The sequence below is a fragment of the Aythya fuligula genome, chromosome 1 (genome assembly GCF_009819795.1).
Source record: "Aythya fuligula isolate bAytFul2 chromosome 1, bAytFul2.pri, whole genome shotgun sequence".
NCBI lineage: Eukaryota > Metazoa > Chordata > Aves > Anseriformes > Anatidae > Aythya > Aythya fuligula.
In genome coordinates, this window is record NC_045559.1 from 50,084,229 (window position 1) to 50,102,814 (window position 18,586).

At 33.5% G+C, this 18,586-nt stretch overlaps 1 protein-coding gene across 2 annotated transcripts in view; it reads left to right on the plus strand.

Moving 5' to 3' along the window:
- Positions 1-18,586, plus strand: part of CEP290 (centrosomal protein 290) — a 56,661-nt gene that overhangs the window by 33,915 nt on the left and 4,160 nt on the right. For both annotated transcript variants that reach the window (XM_032180687.1, XM_032180694.1), the window contains exons 32-49: positions 1,053-1,217; positions 1,455-1,562; positions 1,650-1,784; positions 2,321-2,587; positions 3,391-3,498; positions 4,075-4,271; positions 4,886-5,099; positions 5,309-5,446; positions 5,532-5,753; positions 6,335-6,457; positions 7,818-7,963; positions 8,905-9,060; positions 9,670-9,793; positions 11,980-12,111; positions 12,382-12,468; positions 14,142-14,306; positions 14,638-14,760; positions 15,084-15,256. In XM_032180687.1, the coding sequence (XP_032036578.1) occupies positions 1,053-1,217; positions 1,455-1,562; positions 1,650-1,784; positions 2,321-2,587; positions 3,391-3,498; positions 4,075-4,271; positions 4,886-5,099; positions 5,309-5,446; positions 5,532-5,753; positions 6,335-6,457; positions 7,818-7,963; positions 8,905-9,060; positions 9,670-9,793; positions 11,980-12,111; positions 12,382-12,468; positions 14,142-14,306; positions 14,638-14,760; positions 15,084-15,256 (2,783 nt within the window). The remainder of the gene's footprint in view (positions 1-1,052; positions 1,218-1,454; positions 1,563-1,649; positions 1,785-2,320; positions 2,588-3,390; positions 3,499-4,074; positions 4,272-4,885; positions 5,100-5,308; positions 5,447-5,531; positions 5,754-6,334; positions 6,458-7,817; positions 7,964-8,904; positions 9,061-9,669; positions 9,794-11,979; positions 12,112-12,381; positions 12,469-14,141; positions 14,307-14,637; positions 14,761-15,083; positions 15,257-18,586) is intronic.

The window sequence follows — 18,586 nt, forward strand, 5'->3', positions numbered from 1 at the left end:
TTTTCTAAATCTCTGTTTTAATGGAGAAATTAATGATTTCAGAATACATGGTGACAGGTATCATTTTTTGCCTTTCCTATTTTAAAAAAGTAATAACATCTTTAGTTATTTGCCATGTAAAAGTCAGTACAGTGAGATTTACTAATTTTCTTCTGTGCCTATGTAAGTGGCATAGGAAGTAGGGGCTTACTGTGAATTAAATAAAATTGAATTAAATTATGAGTTAAATTATGAGTTAAATTATGCACTAAATTAAATTAAACACAGAGTAATACTCTGAAGTTCTGTTCCAAGAGCTTGCATTTAAATCTTTACAAATCCATGTCTTTTAAATAAATTCCAGGGAAGCATGTTCAGAAACGTTATTATACCCATGTAATTCTGCTTAATTTTATTTTGCTATTGTAGGCAATGTTGTCTTGCAATTTGAATAAGGCTATCTAACTTCTCTTCCAGATCCCTGCATAGTATATAAAGTGGGTTTTTTTTTTTTTTTTTCTGTCACAATTAAGGATGTCTGCATGTAAGCAATTGCTTTAGTGGCATGTTTTAAGACAGTCTTCAAAGTTATTTTGGGTGCAGTCCGACATAAATATGTCTGTTATTCTTAGTACATGTGTGTTTTTGAATACTTTCTTCTTTTCTACAGTTTTGTAATGGTTTCAAAAAACTTCTGCTGTTTTATAAAATATATACAGATTTCTTGCATTTTTATTTTTTTTTAATTGTTCAGTCTGGACAGATGCATAGACTATAACTTGGTCAGGTCATGTGAAAATTATTTGCGATGAGAGAGAGTTCTTTTGATAGTGTAGGGAAAATAGTTTGCCTCTCCAACTGTCTGCTACACTTTCCAGTCATTCCTTTTGCAGTTTAATAGACTTGTAATGCCTCCTCACTCAAGGGAAGTGAAGAAACTTAAAAAGGAAGAACCTCTTCCTTTCTCTTGGTAGGATAGGTGCTCTCCTGCATCAAAATCAGAGTGTAGCTGCAACTAGGCAGCCTGTGAGCTTGGTAAATTATAATACTATGTATGTATCATTTGTTATTAGGTAATAGAATGGCATTTGAAGATGGAGGAACTCCATCTGCAGGAACTTAAACTCAATCGAGAGTTACTCAAGCAAAAGGAAGAGATAAAGTATTTGCATAATATAATTTCAGAATACGAATGTACAATCAGTAATCTGGAAGAAGAAATTGTGCAGCAGAACAAGGTATGTATTTCTGCATGCTATTAGAAAAAACAGCATATTCCTTATTTTATTAAGTGATTTAAAAAAAAAAAAATCTGTAATAAGATTTGTAACATAGATGTTTGTTTCTTGGTTCATTAATTCTTTCTAATATCACAAAGTATTTTCACTTTGATATCTCTTCTTTCTTTTCAAGTTGGTTATAAAATCCCCGTTGACTTAACAAATGTTTGATAATGACATTTTATTTGTTTATAGCTTCATGAAGAAAGGCAAATGGCTTGGGACCAGAGGGAAGTAGAATTGCAGCGCCAATTAGATGTATATGATCATCAGCAAAATGAAATCCTTAGTACAGCTCTAAAGGTACACAAACACTGAGTTAACTAAAAATAAACTGAGAAGCACGTTTCAGAGCTGTCAGATAACAGGAATATGAATCTTTCTGTACAGTTAGAAGAAGCCACAGGATCAGTTCCAGACCCTAATTTGCCTCTTCCACAACAACTTGAGCTGGCTTTGAGAAAGATTCGGGAGCATATTCGAATAATCGTAGAAACAAGGGCAACCTGCAAATCGCTAGAGGAGGTAATTAAATGAATAAATTATCATATAAAGGAGAAAGGTTGTATTTATTTTTTTTTATGTAACAAATATCCTTTTATAAATGTCCATCAAATATGTCAATTCCCTTATAAGTACTTTAACTCAGAGAGAATGTAGATAACAGATTTATTTTTAGTCCTGTGTTATTTTTTCCATTGGAACAACCTACTGGGGAACATTTAGATCGGTCCTTTAGTAAGGTAGGATGCTCTTGCTGTACAAAATTCAGTTGACTGTATCTAGTTAAATTTACTTTAAATACTTCGTGGTTCTTAAGCAATCTTAAAAACACCACCTTCTTAATTTTGATAGCACAAACTGGGGTTGCATAAGTGCGTAAGCAAAAGACACCATGGGACTTTTTTCATGTAGTAGTAATTCCATACAGCCAAAACTGAATGCAAAAAGCCCTCTGATGATGTCCATTTAGACAAATCTTTCTGCTACATTTTTTTAAAAAGTAAGATCTTTTTTCAGCATTTGAAGTCTGTAAATGCAATAACTGCCTTTTGTTCTAGAAATTAAAAGAAAAGGAAACTGCTTTGTGGAAAGCTGAACAAAATATCTTATCAAGAGACAAAGTTATAAATGAACTAAGACTTCGTTTACCTGCAACATCAGAAAGAGAGAAAATAATAGCTGAATTAGGAAAAAAAGAAGATGATCCAGAGTACCATCATGCAATAAAAATTGCTCATCAAACCATTGCAAATATGCAAGCAAGATTAAATCAGAAGGAGGAAGTGCTAAAAAAATACCAACATTTGCTGGCTAAAGCAAGAGAGGTAGTTATGTTTTGCATAAATTTATTTCATTTTTAAGACTTTAATGATTCTTTGTTAATCTCATTGCTAGTGAAATCTTAAAAAAAAAAAAAAAAAGAAAAGAAAAAAAACTCAGAGAGAATAGAACTATTTTTGTTTTCTGTAGAAAGTTCATGTAGAATATTTTAACTTCTTTAAAGAAGGAGACTTGCTCAGTCAAGAGGTTTATGTATGTGTTATTGGTCTAGGAATTAAACTGGTGTGACAGGAAGAATATTAGAAGTTTGCTGTGAAAAGTGGACTCCATATATTATACATTCATAGAATTTTCAAGTATTTACAACCGGGATTGGTGGATTGCATGTTGTAGTGAATATGAAAAATATATGAAAGATATGCATTTATGGAAAATATACTTCTTAAATATACTGTAATTTAAAATAAGTTTTTAAAATATAAACCTTGTGTTAGAGCATCTTTTTTATATTCTTACTATGTGTAGTCATAGTTGGTGAGGAGCAACTACTTTGCTTTTCAGCTTTTATCCTGTTGCACCACACTGCTTGCAATATAGCTTAAAACTGCAATGGTGGATTTTTTTTTTTTTTCCAAGAGTAAGTATTAAAAAGAGAAAGGGAAAAAAAACAAAGTATAATCATTGAGTTTAACAAGAAGAAGAAAAGAATTTTAAAAAACAGAAGAGTTAGAGGAAAATTTGGGGAGTAAGGCTGATCAATAATTGAGCAATTGATGGGTACTGCAGTTTCATGAATTGCTGGATTAATGTGCATCAGTAGAGTTGCATATTTATTTTGAACTAACAGGAACAAGAGGAAATAGCAAAGAAACATGAAGAAGACCTTAGAGTTCTACACCAGAAGTTAGAGTTATGTACAGACAATTCCCTTAATAAATTCAAACAGACTGCTTTGGTGAGTTGTGTATATTTATGGCATTAGTGAAATTGTTTCCAAATTTTGAAAATTGTTACTCAAAAGAACAGTTTTGTAGTCACAAGTAAATAATGACAAGAAGAAAAAATGGATGGTTGATATAGAGAGAACTGAGGAATTGATGAAAGAATTTAAGATAGGTGGATTAGAGGACAAGTATAAAAAACCAAAGTTTTTTTATACTGCCTTAGTATATAGTATCATTCTTTATATTCTAATGTATAGACTTCTAGGGGAGAGAGGGGGGTGTACTTTTTCTATATTCTTTTTATTAACTCGTTGGTTGCAATAAACCCATTTTTAATACATGTTTTCTCTTGACACTTTATGATAAGGTGACACCTACATTTATTCTGTAAATTTTTCCATGTAGGACGTTCATTTCCAAGTAGCATTACTGTTTTTTCTGTGGACTAAGAATTGCATCTCAGGAGATAAACATGATAAATATTAATGCTTGTTTATGTTTAGGATTGAGTTTATAATGTATCACTAACACTTACCTTTGATTTAAAGCTTAAAGTGTTTATCATGCACATTTGTTCTGTTTTACAGGAGTTAATGGAAAAGCCTTCATCACTTCCCAGCAGCAACCATTTCCTCCGTTTAGCTGAAATGGAGCAAACTGTAGTAGAACAGGACAATTCTCTTGCTTCACTTGTTGGCAAATTGAAGAAAACATCATCTGAGTTAGAGAAGCAAAAACAGATTACTTTAATGAAAATCAAAGAGTTTGAGACTATCAGAGACCAGTAAGTTTTTAGGCTGTTAACATAAGTCACTGTTGGTCAGCTATGTATTGATGTTACTGATGTGTTCTGTTGAAGTGAGCATGTCTTTGCTGAATTTCATGTTTGGCTGAAAAAACTAACTCAAGATTGTTACCATGGTTGGTAAATATTTATATGAACTATTTTGTTTTTGTGGCCCTGCATTATGGCTAATACTAAAAATATTGAAAAATCATTCTGTTATTGTGTGCTACCCAGTGAAAAAATATTCAGTGAGTTGGTATATGAGTTGTCTTTAAGCTGTCATGATTGCCCCCATCCACTTGAGCTTGCTGCCTTATGGGTTTAAACTCATTAAAATTTAACCCCTGTTTAAAAGGGAAAAAAAGGACGATTCTTTCTTTGCAGTTAGGGATAGGAATTAGAATGACAATGTTCTTGTCTCATTATATTGATACTCTTGTATAATTTTCATATTAAGTGGAGGCATTCTTGTAGAGGCAAGGAGTTTTTTGTTTATTATTTGCTTTTACAGTAAAAAATACAACACTGTGCCTTCTGTTATTTATTTGGAGTTTGCTGGCTTAATTATTGCAATGTACACTATCAATATATTAATTCTTATTTTATATTAGGCTTCAGAAAAAGCACACAGTTGATGTGGAACAATTGAAAGATGAAGCAAATGGATTGAAGAACTTGGTAGCTCAGATGGAGAAGGAATTAGCCAACGTAAAAGCTGAACTAGAAGTTCAAAAAGAAGCAAATAATAGAGCACCCACAGCAACACTGAAAAACCTGGTGGAACAGTTAAAGAGCCAGTTAGGCATGAAAGAGAAGCAGCAAAAAGTTAGTCATCAAAAATTACATACTTATGTCACTAATGAACATAAATTTTTAATGTGGCTTAATACTTAAGTATTCTATGTATAAGTACAGCGGGAGGTAGAATATAGTTTCATAATTTGACATAGTAAAATACAATTGCATTTTGTTGTTTTTTAATGTTCATATTTGCAGCTTCTTTGCTTATAAGAACTTGTATTGTTTATTTTTAGTCTCTGAGTAAAGCACTTTTGGAACTCCGAGCAGAAATGACCGCTAATGCTGAACAGCAGATTATTTCTGCAGCATCACAAAAAGTGGCATATATGAATGTCCAGGAGATTGTTGACAGGGAAACAAAGGGTCTCATGGTGAGTACTAGGTAATGTCTTTCTATTGCATTGTTATATTGCTGTTAATCCTGATTTATTTATTTTTACTGTTTTTTCCCTCTAGGCACAGATAGAGGAATTAAATAATCAAATTTCAAAACTTACAGATAACCTTAAAATAAGTAAAAACAGGGAGAGTGCTTTGTTAGATGAAAAGGAAGAGTTGAACCAAGAACTTCAGAAGAAACAAAAAACATTCACTAAAGTAATGAGAGAAAAAAATGAAATCGAAAAGGAGAATGAAGAACTGAAAAAGCGGATTAGGAGACTTACCAGTAGCATTCAGGTAGAAGTGATTTTTAAAAAATGTTTGATCTTGGTCAAGTTTCTGCATTAGATAGGCTGGTTTTGGGGGGAAAGAGTAAGTACCTTTGACAGGCATTAAAACTGATACTTGATCTAAAAATCTTGGCATGCTCATCAACTGGGTTACATGTGAGCTATTACCTTTTGCTGTTGGAATTATGTCTCAAATAGAATGAAGAGGCTGAAAAATATTTTTTTCCTTGAAATAACGTGAAAGCCTGAAGAGTAGAATTTCTACCTTTAAAGCTTCTTTGAAAAATGGTTGGTTTGAATTTTTTGATCTTCCTGGTTGCCCTTATTTCTCCATTCAGAAGAGAAGTGAAGGGTGTACAGTATAATTGTCTAAACTTTATTTTTTAATTTAACTACTTGCTGATTATTTAGTTTAGAATGCAAAGTTAAATTCTTGACATATTGTAATGTAAAGATAATTTTAAAAAGGTCATTTATATTGTAAGCTAATTCCACCAACTGGAATTAAAGTCCTTAATTTTGAGAGGAGAAAAATACTTAAGTAGTAGTCATTAAACTTTAAGTTGGTGAAAGTTTATAATTTTTCAGAATAAAGCTGATGAGCAAAATCTGACAGATGTACTTCAGAAAAAAGTTAAAAAGTTGGAAAATGAACTTGAGAAGAAATATGAAGAAACGGAAAGAAAAAGTGTAAGAAGACAAGAAGACAAGGTATGTGATGAATACTGAGATTGTGGCTTTGAAAGACATCATCAGCTTAAGTACAGGCAGTTCAGTTCTCCCCACTGCTTCTAAAAACAACAGATAACCAGCCAAACTTTATCAGGTCAGAAGCAGTTTTGAGACACTTTTTCAAGTTTCCAGTGGTCTTTGTTGCAGCTCCTGCTGAAACAGTAGTCTAAGTGCTGGTATATTTTCCTGCCCTTTTTGTAGAATTAAAGATCCGTTATAGAAAACTAAGATTTTACAGGTATCAGTGAAATTAATTATGCAAGAGATGTCAAATGCACATTTGTGAAATCAGTGCAATGATGAAAATATGAAGTACCTGGGAGCAAGAGCTGTGAAGGGATGATGTCTGCATAAGTGATTATTCTTCACAATAGCAGTTTCCACTTAGAGGTGGTTCTAATCTGCTGGAGATGAGTTCATTTTACCTCTTTTTTTGTTGTTGTTGTTGTTGTTTTTGTTGGATGTTTTTTTGGTCTTTTGGTATTTCAGTAACAAATTACTGGCTTGTCATGGTAACCATAGGGTATACTAGAACATTATAGCATGCTTGCATGACATTCAGACTCTTTATAATATTAAATATGATTTTAAGACTGAACTTCCAGATAGTTTGAGAATTTTTATATACCTGTGGCTTAGTGTCTAAAGATATTTTTCACAAACTTTTTTTTTTTCCTTTTTGCAATAATTTACTTTCTGTCCATTTTTTTAGTAGCAGTAACTGTTTAGAGTGAAGACAGAAAAGATAGTACAGGGACTAACTGAAGGAAGGGAAAAGTTCAGCAAACAAATGAAAAAATTGCTTACAGGTGATTTTTTAGTAGTCATTTGTGATCATGTAGGTACAGGTTTTAATTGATACATCATTTTATAGCTACATGATTGTAATTGTTAGCAGAAATTCTATTTCTTCTAGAAAAAAATCAAATGAACAGTGGTACAGCTTCGCAGCAAGGGCATATAGACTCCTGTTGAGCTGTAAGAAAACAGATGTGCTGTAAATTGGCATAGGAAAGCTGTCTTTTTTACTCGCCTGTAGTTCAAACTAAAAGGATATATTTCATAAGCAACCCTAATTTCCAAAAATGCATCGCTCCTTTTCTGTAAAATGAATATTAAAAGGTGAGGATGAATTTCGTAATAACATTAAACTTCATCAGCTTTATATGCCAGTCACTGCAGCAAGTTTAAAGTATCCAAGTTGGACTGCTCTTTACCGAACTACTGCTTATTGTTTTAAATTTAGAAATGAAAAATATATCGTGTATGGTTTTCTAATGTGTTCGTTCACTTAAAAAAAAAAATCAAAAAGTACATAATTTGTTTTTATGCTTTGCAGACTTCCAAGGAGGAAATAATTAGATGGGAAGAAAGCAAAAAATGGCAAATCAGAATGGAAGGGATGCGGAACAAACTAAAAGAAAAGGAAAAAGAAATGGATACTTTGTTAAAACAGTTCAGTACATTGAAGGAACTTTATACTAAGTAAGTTGTTTTTAATGCATTCAGCTACAAACTGATGGCATAAGAGAAATACAGGTGTTTGCCACACAATTATAACAGCTTGTTATGTTTGTAAGATTGATGCCTAGATTTGACCTTGCTATTGAGATTAAAAGAATAAATTAATTTTCAAGTAGCAAGTTACTCCTTTAGTATATACTTGTAGAAGCTGAAAACCATATTTAGAAGAAACAGCCTCTGAATAAAACTAATTTAAGATCTTTATTATGCTTCTCGTATATACTGTTCTGTTATTTCCATGAAAAAAATAACAGTTTCATGAAGACAGGCTGTTTCTTACGTTGTGTTATTTCATCAGACTGCTAGGACTGAATGCGCTGCTACTGTCATGTGCTGTGTTACTGCAGTACTAACAGTTCTAGCATTATGAGATAGAAAACTTCAAAACAACAACAACGACAAAAATAAAAAATAACAAATAAAGCCAACCACCACATATATGCATGGCCTCCATGAAAGTTAAGTTTACTTCAATACAGTAATGGCAGGATTTTACAAATAGAATATGTAGTAATGATGGTTGGTGATCACGACCAAATGATGGTAGTCATAGCCATTGTTAGATTGTGGTTTGAAACAGCTTCAAATTGGCATTCTTACCAAATCTTTCAGGAATTTCACATAAAACACAGGTGAGACCAAGTGATTTATGATATGCATGCTGCTAACTTCACGTTTGCTATTTTTTCTAATATTTGTAATTTCTTTATTTTTATTTATTTATTTATTTGTTTGTAAAGCTGTGTCTATCTGTATGGTAACCATAATAAACAAGAAAAAGGGGTGTAGTATAGTGAGCAAATAATTGGCAGGTGTGGATTCTTTAAGATGGAAAATATTTTCTTCTAAAGAAAGCAAGTCAGCAAATAAAGTTTTAGATGCACATTTACTGGATGTTGCAGGGCTGAAAAAGAGAAAATTACTCTACAGAAGAAACTGAAAACTACTGGTGTCACTGTTGACCGTGTTGTTGGAGTAAGAGCCTCAGAGACTGAAAAAGAGCTGGAAGAACTAAGAAAACGGAATCTAGATTTAGAAAATGAAGTTGCTCATATGAGGTGAGAGGCATTTCAAAAGAATCTATAAAAAATAAGAAATCTAAATGAGAAAAAAATCTAAGGAAAGAGATCAACTGATACAACTAGAAAAAAACAGACCAAGTTGCAAAAGCCCTTCTTTGAGTCTGTGATGAGAAAACTTAAAGCTGGTAGGGATCAGTTATGCATGTTCAGAGAATATGCAGCAATGGTTTGTTATTCCAAACGTTAAATATGAAAAACATAGTTCTTTTTATGTAAAATTGTAGTTCTAATTTCAAGTTGGGGAAAGATACTGGAGCTGAGAAATTGCAATTGTGGAGTGTATTCATAATCACTGTATCTGTTATAACAGTGGATGTTGTGCCACGGTAATAGAAGCTGTACACATCTCAAGAGAGCAGATTGCTTTTCCCAAAATAGATACTCTCGATTTATGGGGATTAGTTGAAATTGTGTATGTGGCTGATTTAGTATAACTAGTCCATCAATACCAGAAAATTCTGTCCATTAATATTAGAAAATTCTGTCCAGCAATCGAGAAGTTCATGTTTGTTTTACATAAAGGGATGGTTTTCTGCACAGAAATAGCCATGTGTTTATTCTGGCTTGATTCATTTTTATATGTAGAACACAGCAAGCAATCCCGCGAGATTCTGTTGTAGAAGAGTTACATTTAAAAAATCAATACCTCCAGGAAAAGCTTCATGCATTACAGAGACAGTATTCAAGAGAGACATATTCTAGGCCCTCGGTAAGTTAATATACAATCATATTACCTCGAAATATTACACCTATTTAACCAAAAAAAAATTGGTACTTATTTACTATTCTGTATCACTTGGCAGATTTTATTTCAGATTATAGCATTCTAGACCAGGATATGAAATACTCCATTTATGGATTTATGGTGTTAAAAAAAAAAAAAAAAAAAAAAAAAAAAAGAATTTCTAGATTCTGTGTTCTGCAGGTAGAAGATGAAATACTCAACTTCCTAATGTGAAGAAATAAAGGATATATATTGTCATATACACAAGTCTGCAACTGAGAGACTACTTTTATATGCTATATTAATCGAAAATTTAGCATACGCAGTTTGAGAAAATTCTAAGCTGGATTTTAGTTACATTGGTTACATTAGATGTTTTTGTTTGGTTGGTTGTTGTTTGTTTTGCTTTATAAAGTTTACTGTATTAGGAATATTGAATTACTAGGTTATCTTAATCCTTCAAGACACAGATTTAAAAATTCAGCCTATGTTTCTTTATTTCCTGTTTTGTTTTACCGTCTTTTGCTTTCCTTTCATGCTTCATTCTATCTTCAACTTGAATCAGAGTTGTTACCAAACTGAACTGACCAACTCTGTTCCTGTCAGTATCAGTAAACAAGAGTATCTGAATTACCTTCAAAAGAAACCTATTTCAAATAGGGATGAAATCAAACATCAGACTAATCTTAGAATTACTGGTGGCAATGAAATAGATGAGGAAGCAGGCATACAAACATGCATCGTGCGTAATGAAGGCTGTGAGGCTACAAAGGATGCAAGTGCTGAAGTGTTTTCTGAACAGCATCCTGAAGATAATGAACAATGCAAGGACACAGATATTTGTCGGGAACAATTGAAAGCTGAAGAGAATCACAGTGATAAAGAAGAAAATATAACCCAACCTGAAAATGGAAAAAATAATGAGGAATTTGAAGAGCAGGAGAGGAAGCAAGAAACATGCAAACAATCAAATGTTGATGAAGAAAAAAGTGTAGAAGAGCCTTGCACTGACAGAATGAGCTGCAATCAGTCTGATTCAGGAGAGCCTTCTAATCAAGCTAACAACTATGAAGTAGGAAAAATAAATGTCAATAATGAAATGAATCAACACACTCCAGAGAATAAATGTGAAACTTACCGAAGTGGTACAGAGGGAGTTGTAATAACCCCAGAACTCTGTGAAATGCCTGAGGTTTGATACTATGGTAGTCCTCTAGCATTTCTTCTGTAGAAACGACATAGAATTAGAATAGTTTGATCTTCATAATGCAGTGGTCTTGAAAGCTCTGCAGGGATATTAAAGTGGTCCATAAAGCAAATCCTAGCCTTTCACAATTTACATGTATGTCAGCTCACAAATAGATCAAAATTATAGAATTGACAGAAGCTTAGAAAGTTTACAATCACAATGATGCATGCAGCTAATTGATGACCTTTGCTCTTTGAAACTTATAATGTGTTATACTTAGAAAAAGTGCTATATTGAAGCAAGTACTTGATTTCTGTCATAGTGTAGAGTAATGGCTTATATGGTTAATTACATAAACAAAAACTGATTATTATCAAAAGATGTTACCTGTGTTGGATAATAATTTTCCATATACCTACAACTGCAATAAGGCATACAAAGTACCCTTTATGTAATAGAAATGACTAGTCTCCATGGTTAAAGACCTAAAACATAGGAACTAACTCACTCTGTGATCTGTTTGACTTCAGTGAAATTTGTACGCCATATGTAGTATTTAATAAACAGAATGCGCCCTGAAAATCAGATTCTGTTCCTAGGTACAGTGTCACAGCTTACCATACTCAGTAGCTTTTTTTGTCTGTAGACTTTGAGCTTTATTTCTAGGCAATAGATTGAGACTTAGTTCTAGTTTGACACTTTTTTTTTTATGGGTTTATACTAATTAGTATGCTTTCTATAGCGGTTAAGCAAGTAGATCTTGTTAGTTGGTGATACAATTATGATCAATTATGTTTCACAAAATTTCAGTGGTGAATAAATTCCAGAAAGATAGTATCCTGTTCTTTGAGTATTTTGTTTTGATCTTTTTTTCTGTGAAAAGTAGTAAATTTCTCTTGCTCTTTATGAGCTACAAACAGGTACAACAAATATAATGTCTTATTATTTAATAATAATTTACTTCTCTCTCTGTTTTCTGAAGACATCAGGAGTAGGATCAAATGATCAATATCGAAGAGAAGATGTTCTAAAGGAAAATTTAAGATTATCATCTGAAAATGTTGAGCTAAGATTCCAGCTAGAGCAGGCCAATAGAGATTTGCCAAGACTAAAGGTAACATCCCTACCTTTTGTCCACTTTAAACTGGCACAGGTTAGGGGGTCTCTTAAAAATAAGCTGATTTTTTGTTTTTTGTTTTTTGTACATACTATTAGTGTTTTTACACAAGATGAGAAAGCTTGGTAGAAACGTTGAAAAATGTCATTGCAATGTGAAATTAATTTATTATTATTTTTTTCAAAGTAAGCCAATAGTAACTTTGTTACTGTTCATTTCAGTTTGAAATCTAAATAAATAAGGTGCTTATCAATTTGTTTTTTTGAGGACCAAGTGGGTGACTTAAAAGAAATGTGTGAACTTCTCAAAAAGGAGAAAGCAGATCTTGAAGGAAAACTGGGCAATGTTAGAGGGGTAAGTATCATAACAGCATTTTTCATCAATATTATATTAAACAAAAATATGAAAAATATAAACATTTTATTAAAGCTAAATTACCTGGAATCATCTGAAAGAAAAAAGGCATTGTTCTTACTTGTATTGTTAAAGTGTTATAATAAATTAATGAAATTCAGTCAGAGGGAACAGAGCTACAATATTTGAACTATTGTGGCCTAGTTTTGTCATTTGCATTAAAGCTATCTTCAGAAATGTATTTCTACCAAAAATAGGAGTTTACAGCTGTGGTAATAAAAATTATATTAATGTATTTATGTAAATATGTAATACAGATTTATGATTTAAAAAGGTAGGAGTTTGATTTGATGCAGCTGTTAGAAAGTGTAAGTTATTGTTAGTGAAGTTGTTTCTTTTACTATACAAGATGACACTTCAATTTTACTCAAATATTTTAATAGAGCAAATATTTTAAAAGTTAATGGAAAAATGCTTCAGGTATGCTGAGTGCCTCTCCTGTCACTGACCTGTCAAACTATTTGTGTGGCCTGTGCTTCCTAAAGTAAGCAGACTTAAGGAAGAGTCTTTGTAGCTTTTGAAGTATACAAGGAGAATGAGTTTTGTTTCTGTAAAAAACAGTGTATTTCCCATTCTTTTTCTTGTACATTGCAGGGACTGCTTGTGTATTTGGCTCACTATTATGCAGTGGTATTTTTTGGATAAGGCATTTTATAAAATTGCTTCATTCAGAGGTTCTGAGGAGGCAGCAAACTTTAAATCTTCCTTCTTTTCCAGACACAAACTAAAGATTTTTCTTTAGTTCTGCAAGGTACTATGAAAAACCTCCAAATTCCTTCAGTGCTTCTAGAGAAGTAATGTAATTCTCACTTTCAAAATGTGCTCACTATGTAGCTTTATGTAGAGTTCCTAGTACTAAATTCATCCCTATTTTCTGCTATACTGTGGTTTTTATCTCTGTGGAAAGAACAGGAGGTACTTCATGGCCCCAGAACTGGAAACAGTGGCATTGTTAAATCATTGCTGAGGGAGTCCATTGCCACAAAGAATATAAGAAAATAAAAGCTTTTGAACACCCTTTAACAGTTTATCTACATTATAAATGAATGCAGTGGAAGAAGAAAAATAGAGAATTTTATTGTTAATTAATTAATTTTAATTAATTACTATTATTATTATTTATTTACTTGTGCTTTAAGCTGTAGTTCTGTCACTCTAATCCAGTAGAAATATGGTTGCTAAAAAAAAGGGCCACCTTACTCTGTCAAGCTCCCATACAGTCATTATTTTTTCTTTATTCTTTAGACAGTGTTAGCATTCAAGCATGGTCAGTTGGATCAGGATACTGCTCTACGATAAAAACTTGAGTACTTTGATTTATTTTCATAGTGTTTCACTTTATTTCATAAAATACAGCAAATTTTTGGACTTAACTGCAGTTTTTTTAGGTAACAGGAAATGAGAGAGCTGATATGTTTACCTTGGGAGTAAATATATCACTAGACTTTTCGGGGAAGTAAGTATGCAAGAATCTTTATGTTTCAAGACACAAACTATGACAACTTTTCAACAAATAGAAAGCAGTGGAAAAACATGCTGTAAAACATGATTTGGAGCATCTCAGAATGTTAACTTGAAGTATTTACCTCACTATGTTTTTCCCCTCTGCACAGGCTGGTAGAAGTGGAAAGACAATTCCAGAACTGGAAAAAACAATTGGTTTGATGAAAAAGGTTGTAGAGAGAGTCCAAAGGGAAAATGAAGATCTGAAAAAAACTCCAGCTGTGGTTTCTAATGTGAAATTACTTGGTCTTGAACAGGAAAATGAGAAGTTAAAGGTACCGATTCATATTAAATAACTATATTTAGATAGCAGCTTATATACTATAGTAGGAAACGTTAACAGCAGGCCTATTATTGACATGGATTAGTACAGAAGTGTTGCCAATATATCAAATATGAAACTTGTAGAACACAAAATCAAAACTTCATTTTAGAATAATATACTGCATGATTTATGTAATGGTGATTTTTATGTTAAGAATATATTTAAACATGATGAAATATAGTGTGCTACATAGGTGTAACTCTGATGTGGTTTAAAAATGGAAATTGGAAATTTTCTACTAAGTAATATATATGTGTTTTAACAAACTGTTTACTATTTAGTCTGAAATGGAAAAAATGAAACTTCATCTGGGGGAACAGCTGAGCATGCATTACGAATCTAAAACAAAAGGAATGGAAAAAGTCATTACTGAAAATGAGAGGCTACGAAAAGAGCTGAAGAAGGTATGATCATTGTAACGTATCCCTTTATTTCCAGTAGTTACTGGATGTGGTAATTGTCTTACTTTTTAAAAAATGGTTGAAATGAAATAGATGCTTTTCTTAGTATTAGTATTGCCATGACCAAATTCTTAATTATATGTGGAGAGGAGACATCCAAGAAACAGGACATTAGAGTATGTGTAAGTTTTAGTGCTGGTGATCTGAGATACCATCTATCTAGGATACACCATCAGTGCTTAATCTCTCTCACCATCTGTTTAGATAACCCAGTGCTTCGTAGGAGGTTATTTATTTTATAAAACTTTGTTTTTATTGAACAATAGGAAGCTGACAGTGGAGAGAAGCTACGAATAGCAAAGAATAACTTGGAGATATTAAATGAGAAGTTAACCGTACAGCTGGAGGAAGCCATTAAGAGGCTAAATTTGGCTGAGAACACAGGCCCTCAGCTTGATGAAGCTGACAGGAAAAGCTGCAAATCAGTTGTTGTAACAAGGTAGGAATTGTGAATTAAGTTCTTTTTCATTCCTCTTTAAGTATTAGCAAAAAAAATAAAGGCTTTCATTTTCGTAATTTTTCTTTCCTCTTTTGAAGATACTTTTAATATTATTTTCTGGTTCTATATTAGTATGTAGATTCAGTATATGGATCTCTGATATGAATCCAGCAGAGTGCTACCATCCTTAAGTACTGGCCTTCTTCTTTCTTCCGATCAGCTGTAGACTCCTGGATAGTTTTGGTAGAGGACGTATTTTGTGTTCCTTGCTACTCAAATGTAGTGTCTTTGTGCTTTGTGGAGTAATATCAGCATTTTTGCTGAATATAAAAAGCATATATTTCAGTACCTTACCACAAAGATAGCAACCTGGGGAAGAAAAAAAAAATGGAGTCCCACAGACTGCATTTTCCAGCATGGCTGCATTTATTTGTCTACATTTAACCACGTAAACATGCAGAGGTTGTTAGGAAGCCCACTGGGATTTCCGTGCTCCTTGGGACCTGTGCTAAAGATCCCTCATATGTGTTCTGGAGGCCCTGAAAGCAAGTTGCAGTCAGCCAGGTGGTCCTGTTAATTGTAGTAGAAGGGAGAAAAATTCAGAGACTAGCATTGGATCATCTTTTACAGTATATATAAAAAGAATTGTGGGAATTGCCAACTCCTAAATTTGTAGTTAGAATTCAGACTTTGAAATCAGAATCAAAAGTCACTTTTGCTTTGGTAATAATAGCAAATGTTTACAAACCTTTACCAGTCAGTTACCTGAAAGTCAGTTGTTCTAAAATTCAGGCACCACTTGCATCACTGAGGGTAGAACACACTAAAGAAAATAGTTTTATGATACCAGTTTCTACATTTCAACTTAGGCATGCTGTATTATTTTGTCAGTACTTCTGCACTTAGTTCAGATGCTTTTTCTATGACAACCTGCTTTTAAAGGCTGGACATCTTAACTCGACAGCCTGAACTACTTTAATTGCATTTTTTTTATTTCATAGAAACAAACTGTTCAGTACGGTTTTGTGTTTTGTTTACAGAAAGTGTTTTGGGGAACAGTCAGCCCAAAACCATTGCCAAAATGCTTTACTGTTTATACCTGTTTTCAAAAATGAGCTACAGCCAAGGAGGCTAGTCAGGTCTCTCACTGGCATGTTTAACAATGAGCACATTGATACAGAATATGAAGTTTGATATAATATACATTCACGTGAAAACAGAGAATAAAGGAGAATTTTATCCCTCCTTGAGGCAAGAATTTTAAATTGGGTGTTATCTCTTGTACTGGCATGTCTAAAAGGACAAGAAACTGAAACACTGCTTATGCTATTAAGAAACACCCTCTGTCCTGCATAGGAATGGAAGAGAGCAAATTTTTGCAGAAAAATACTACTATCCAGGGATGACCTCAGGACAAAGTAAGCTCATATGCTGCAAAACAGAAAGAAACTTGTCTGATTGCAGGCGAGGTCAGATAGCTGTTGAGCTTTAGTCTCTCTGCTGCTGTCCGTGATTTTACCCGCTTCTTAGTTTTGCACTCCCACAGAATCTGTTGGCAGAGTTTGGGTGGCTTCTCTGATATGTTGGCTGAGGTATTTCACTTCACTGAGACTTCAGAAAGCTGTTCTTTTTTTCCCCTTTCCTCCTAACTCTGCAGTGATGTAGAATGTCTTCATACAAGCTCAGGTGACAGCCATATTACTGGGGGAAATTGGCTGCCAGCCACAGGAAGAAGAACAGGATCATGCAGTAAAGATGGTAGTCCCTTAACAGCTTGCATTAGCATTATGTGAGAAACAATCTGCAGCCAGAAACACAGGCTCAGGCAAGGATCTCAGTGAACTAACATTTTTATTCACGATTGCAAGGGCGGGCGTCCTGCAAGTAGGAGCACACAGCAGACGTGTATCATAACCTTCTATTCCCTGTTACCCAGTGCTTGATTTTTCCTCATGGGCTCCGTACTACAGGTTCACAAGCTACTTGACGCTTGTTACTATACCATATGTTCATTTTTATTTCACCAAGTTTACCTTGTTAATTTCTCCTCTTCCTCCCCCTCCCTTTTTTTTCCTTGTGACTGGAGGGGCCCATGATTTTTTTTTTTTTTTCCCCTGATTCTGCAACTGCTTGTCTTGTTTTTCTTAGCCATCCTCCGTACTTTGGGACAGTGAGACCTTCATTGTCCCCTTACCTGCTTAACATACCCCCCAGTGTTATGCCTGCACAACCACTTTTGAATATGCAAGGTTAGTGGAATTTTCCACTGCAAAAACACAACTTCAACTCTTACAATTATCAACCCAATATATAGTTTGAATATAGTTTTTCTTTTAGCTTATATCTTTGAAAAACATTTGTGCTAATTCTTTTTGGTTAATATAGGTAGGTGTGAGTATGTATTAATTAATTCTACTTGACTATTTCAAGTGGTGTGAGTAAAAATTTTTATTTGCTTTAACATGCTTTGAGATTAACATGATTTTAAAGTAAATGAATAACATCAACCTAGAAAAGCTAACCGAGAGAATCTCATTGGTGCGTTTCATCATGCAGTCTACCTCACACGCATGTTTTCCAAAGCACTTACATGGTAATAAAAAGTCTTTGACAGAGCATCATCCAAAAGTTTCATCCAGGGAAAACAGTTTCATCCTTGGCATTCTACTGTTTGGCAGATAGCAAGGTACTGGGGACTATTACTACCTGAAAAGCCTCTTCAGAGTTGGATTAGGTAACCTCCAGAGGTGCTTACCAACTGACATTTCAGTGATTCTACAAAACCATTTTTGTAGTCTTGTATGTCTCAAAGAAAATGGAATCTTTCTCAGACTACAGTTACTCCAGGGCAAACATCATTTACTGTAGAACTTTTTTTTTTTCTGTTGGAGTCCTCATTTCCTGTATGTGTATTAAACTTTTTCTCAGTACATAATTTCCATAAATTTTTAAACTATAATACTATAAACATATGACACCGAATTGAGACGTGACCCATGCACACCACTGCATCAGCTGAGTGCAGTAAAAGACATGCATGTTTTTAGTAGGAGGTAGGCTGGGATGTATGTGCAGTACAATAGAAAGATTCCAGGCCGTTATTGGTAAAGAAATAAAGTAAGGTCAGCAACAGTGGAACATGTGGAAGAGCCTTTTTATTCAAAAATCATGAAAAAGCGTTTCTTGTTATGGTCATTCAGCTTGCTTATAAACAGGACCAGTAATTATTTCTAGGCCTCTGCTCCGAACATTTAGAATGCATTTTACAGCATTTCATCTATGTGAGAATATTTTCATCTCTATTTCTGCAAATGCAATAGCTTTTGCTCT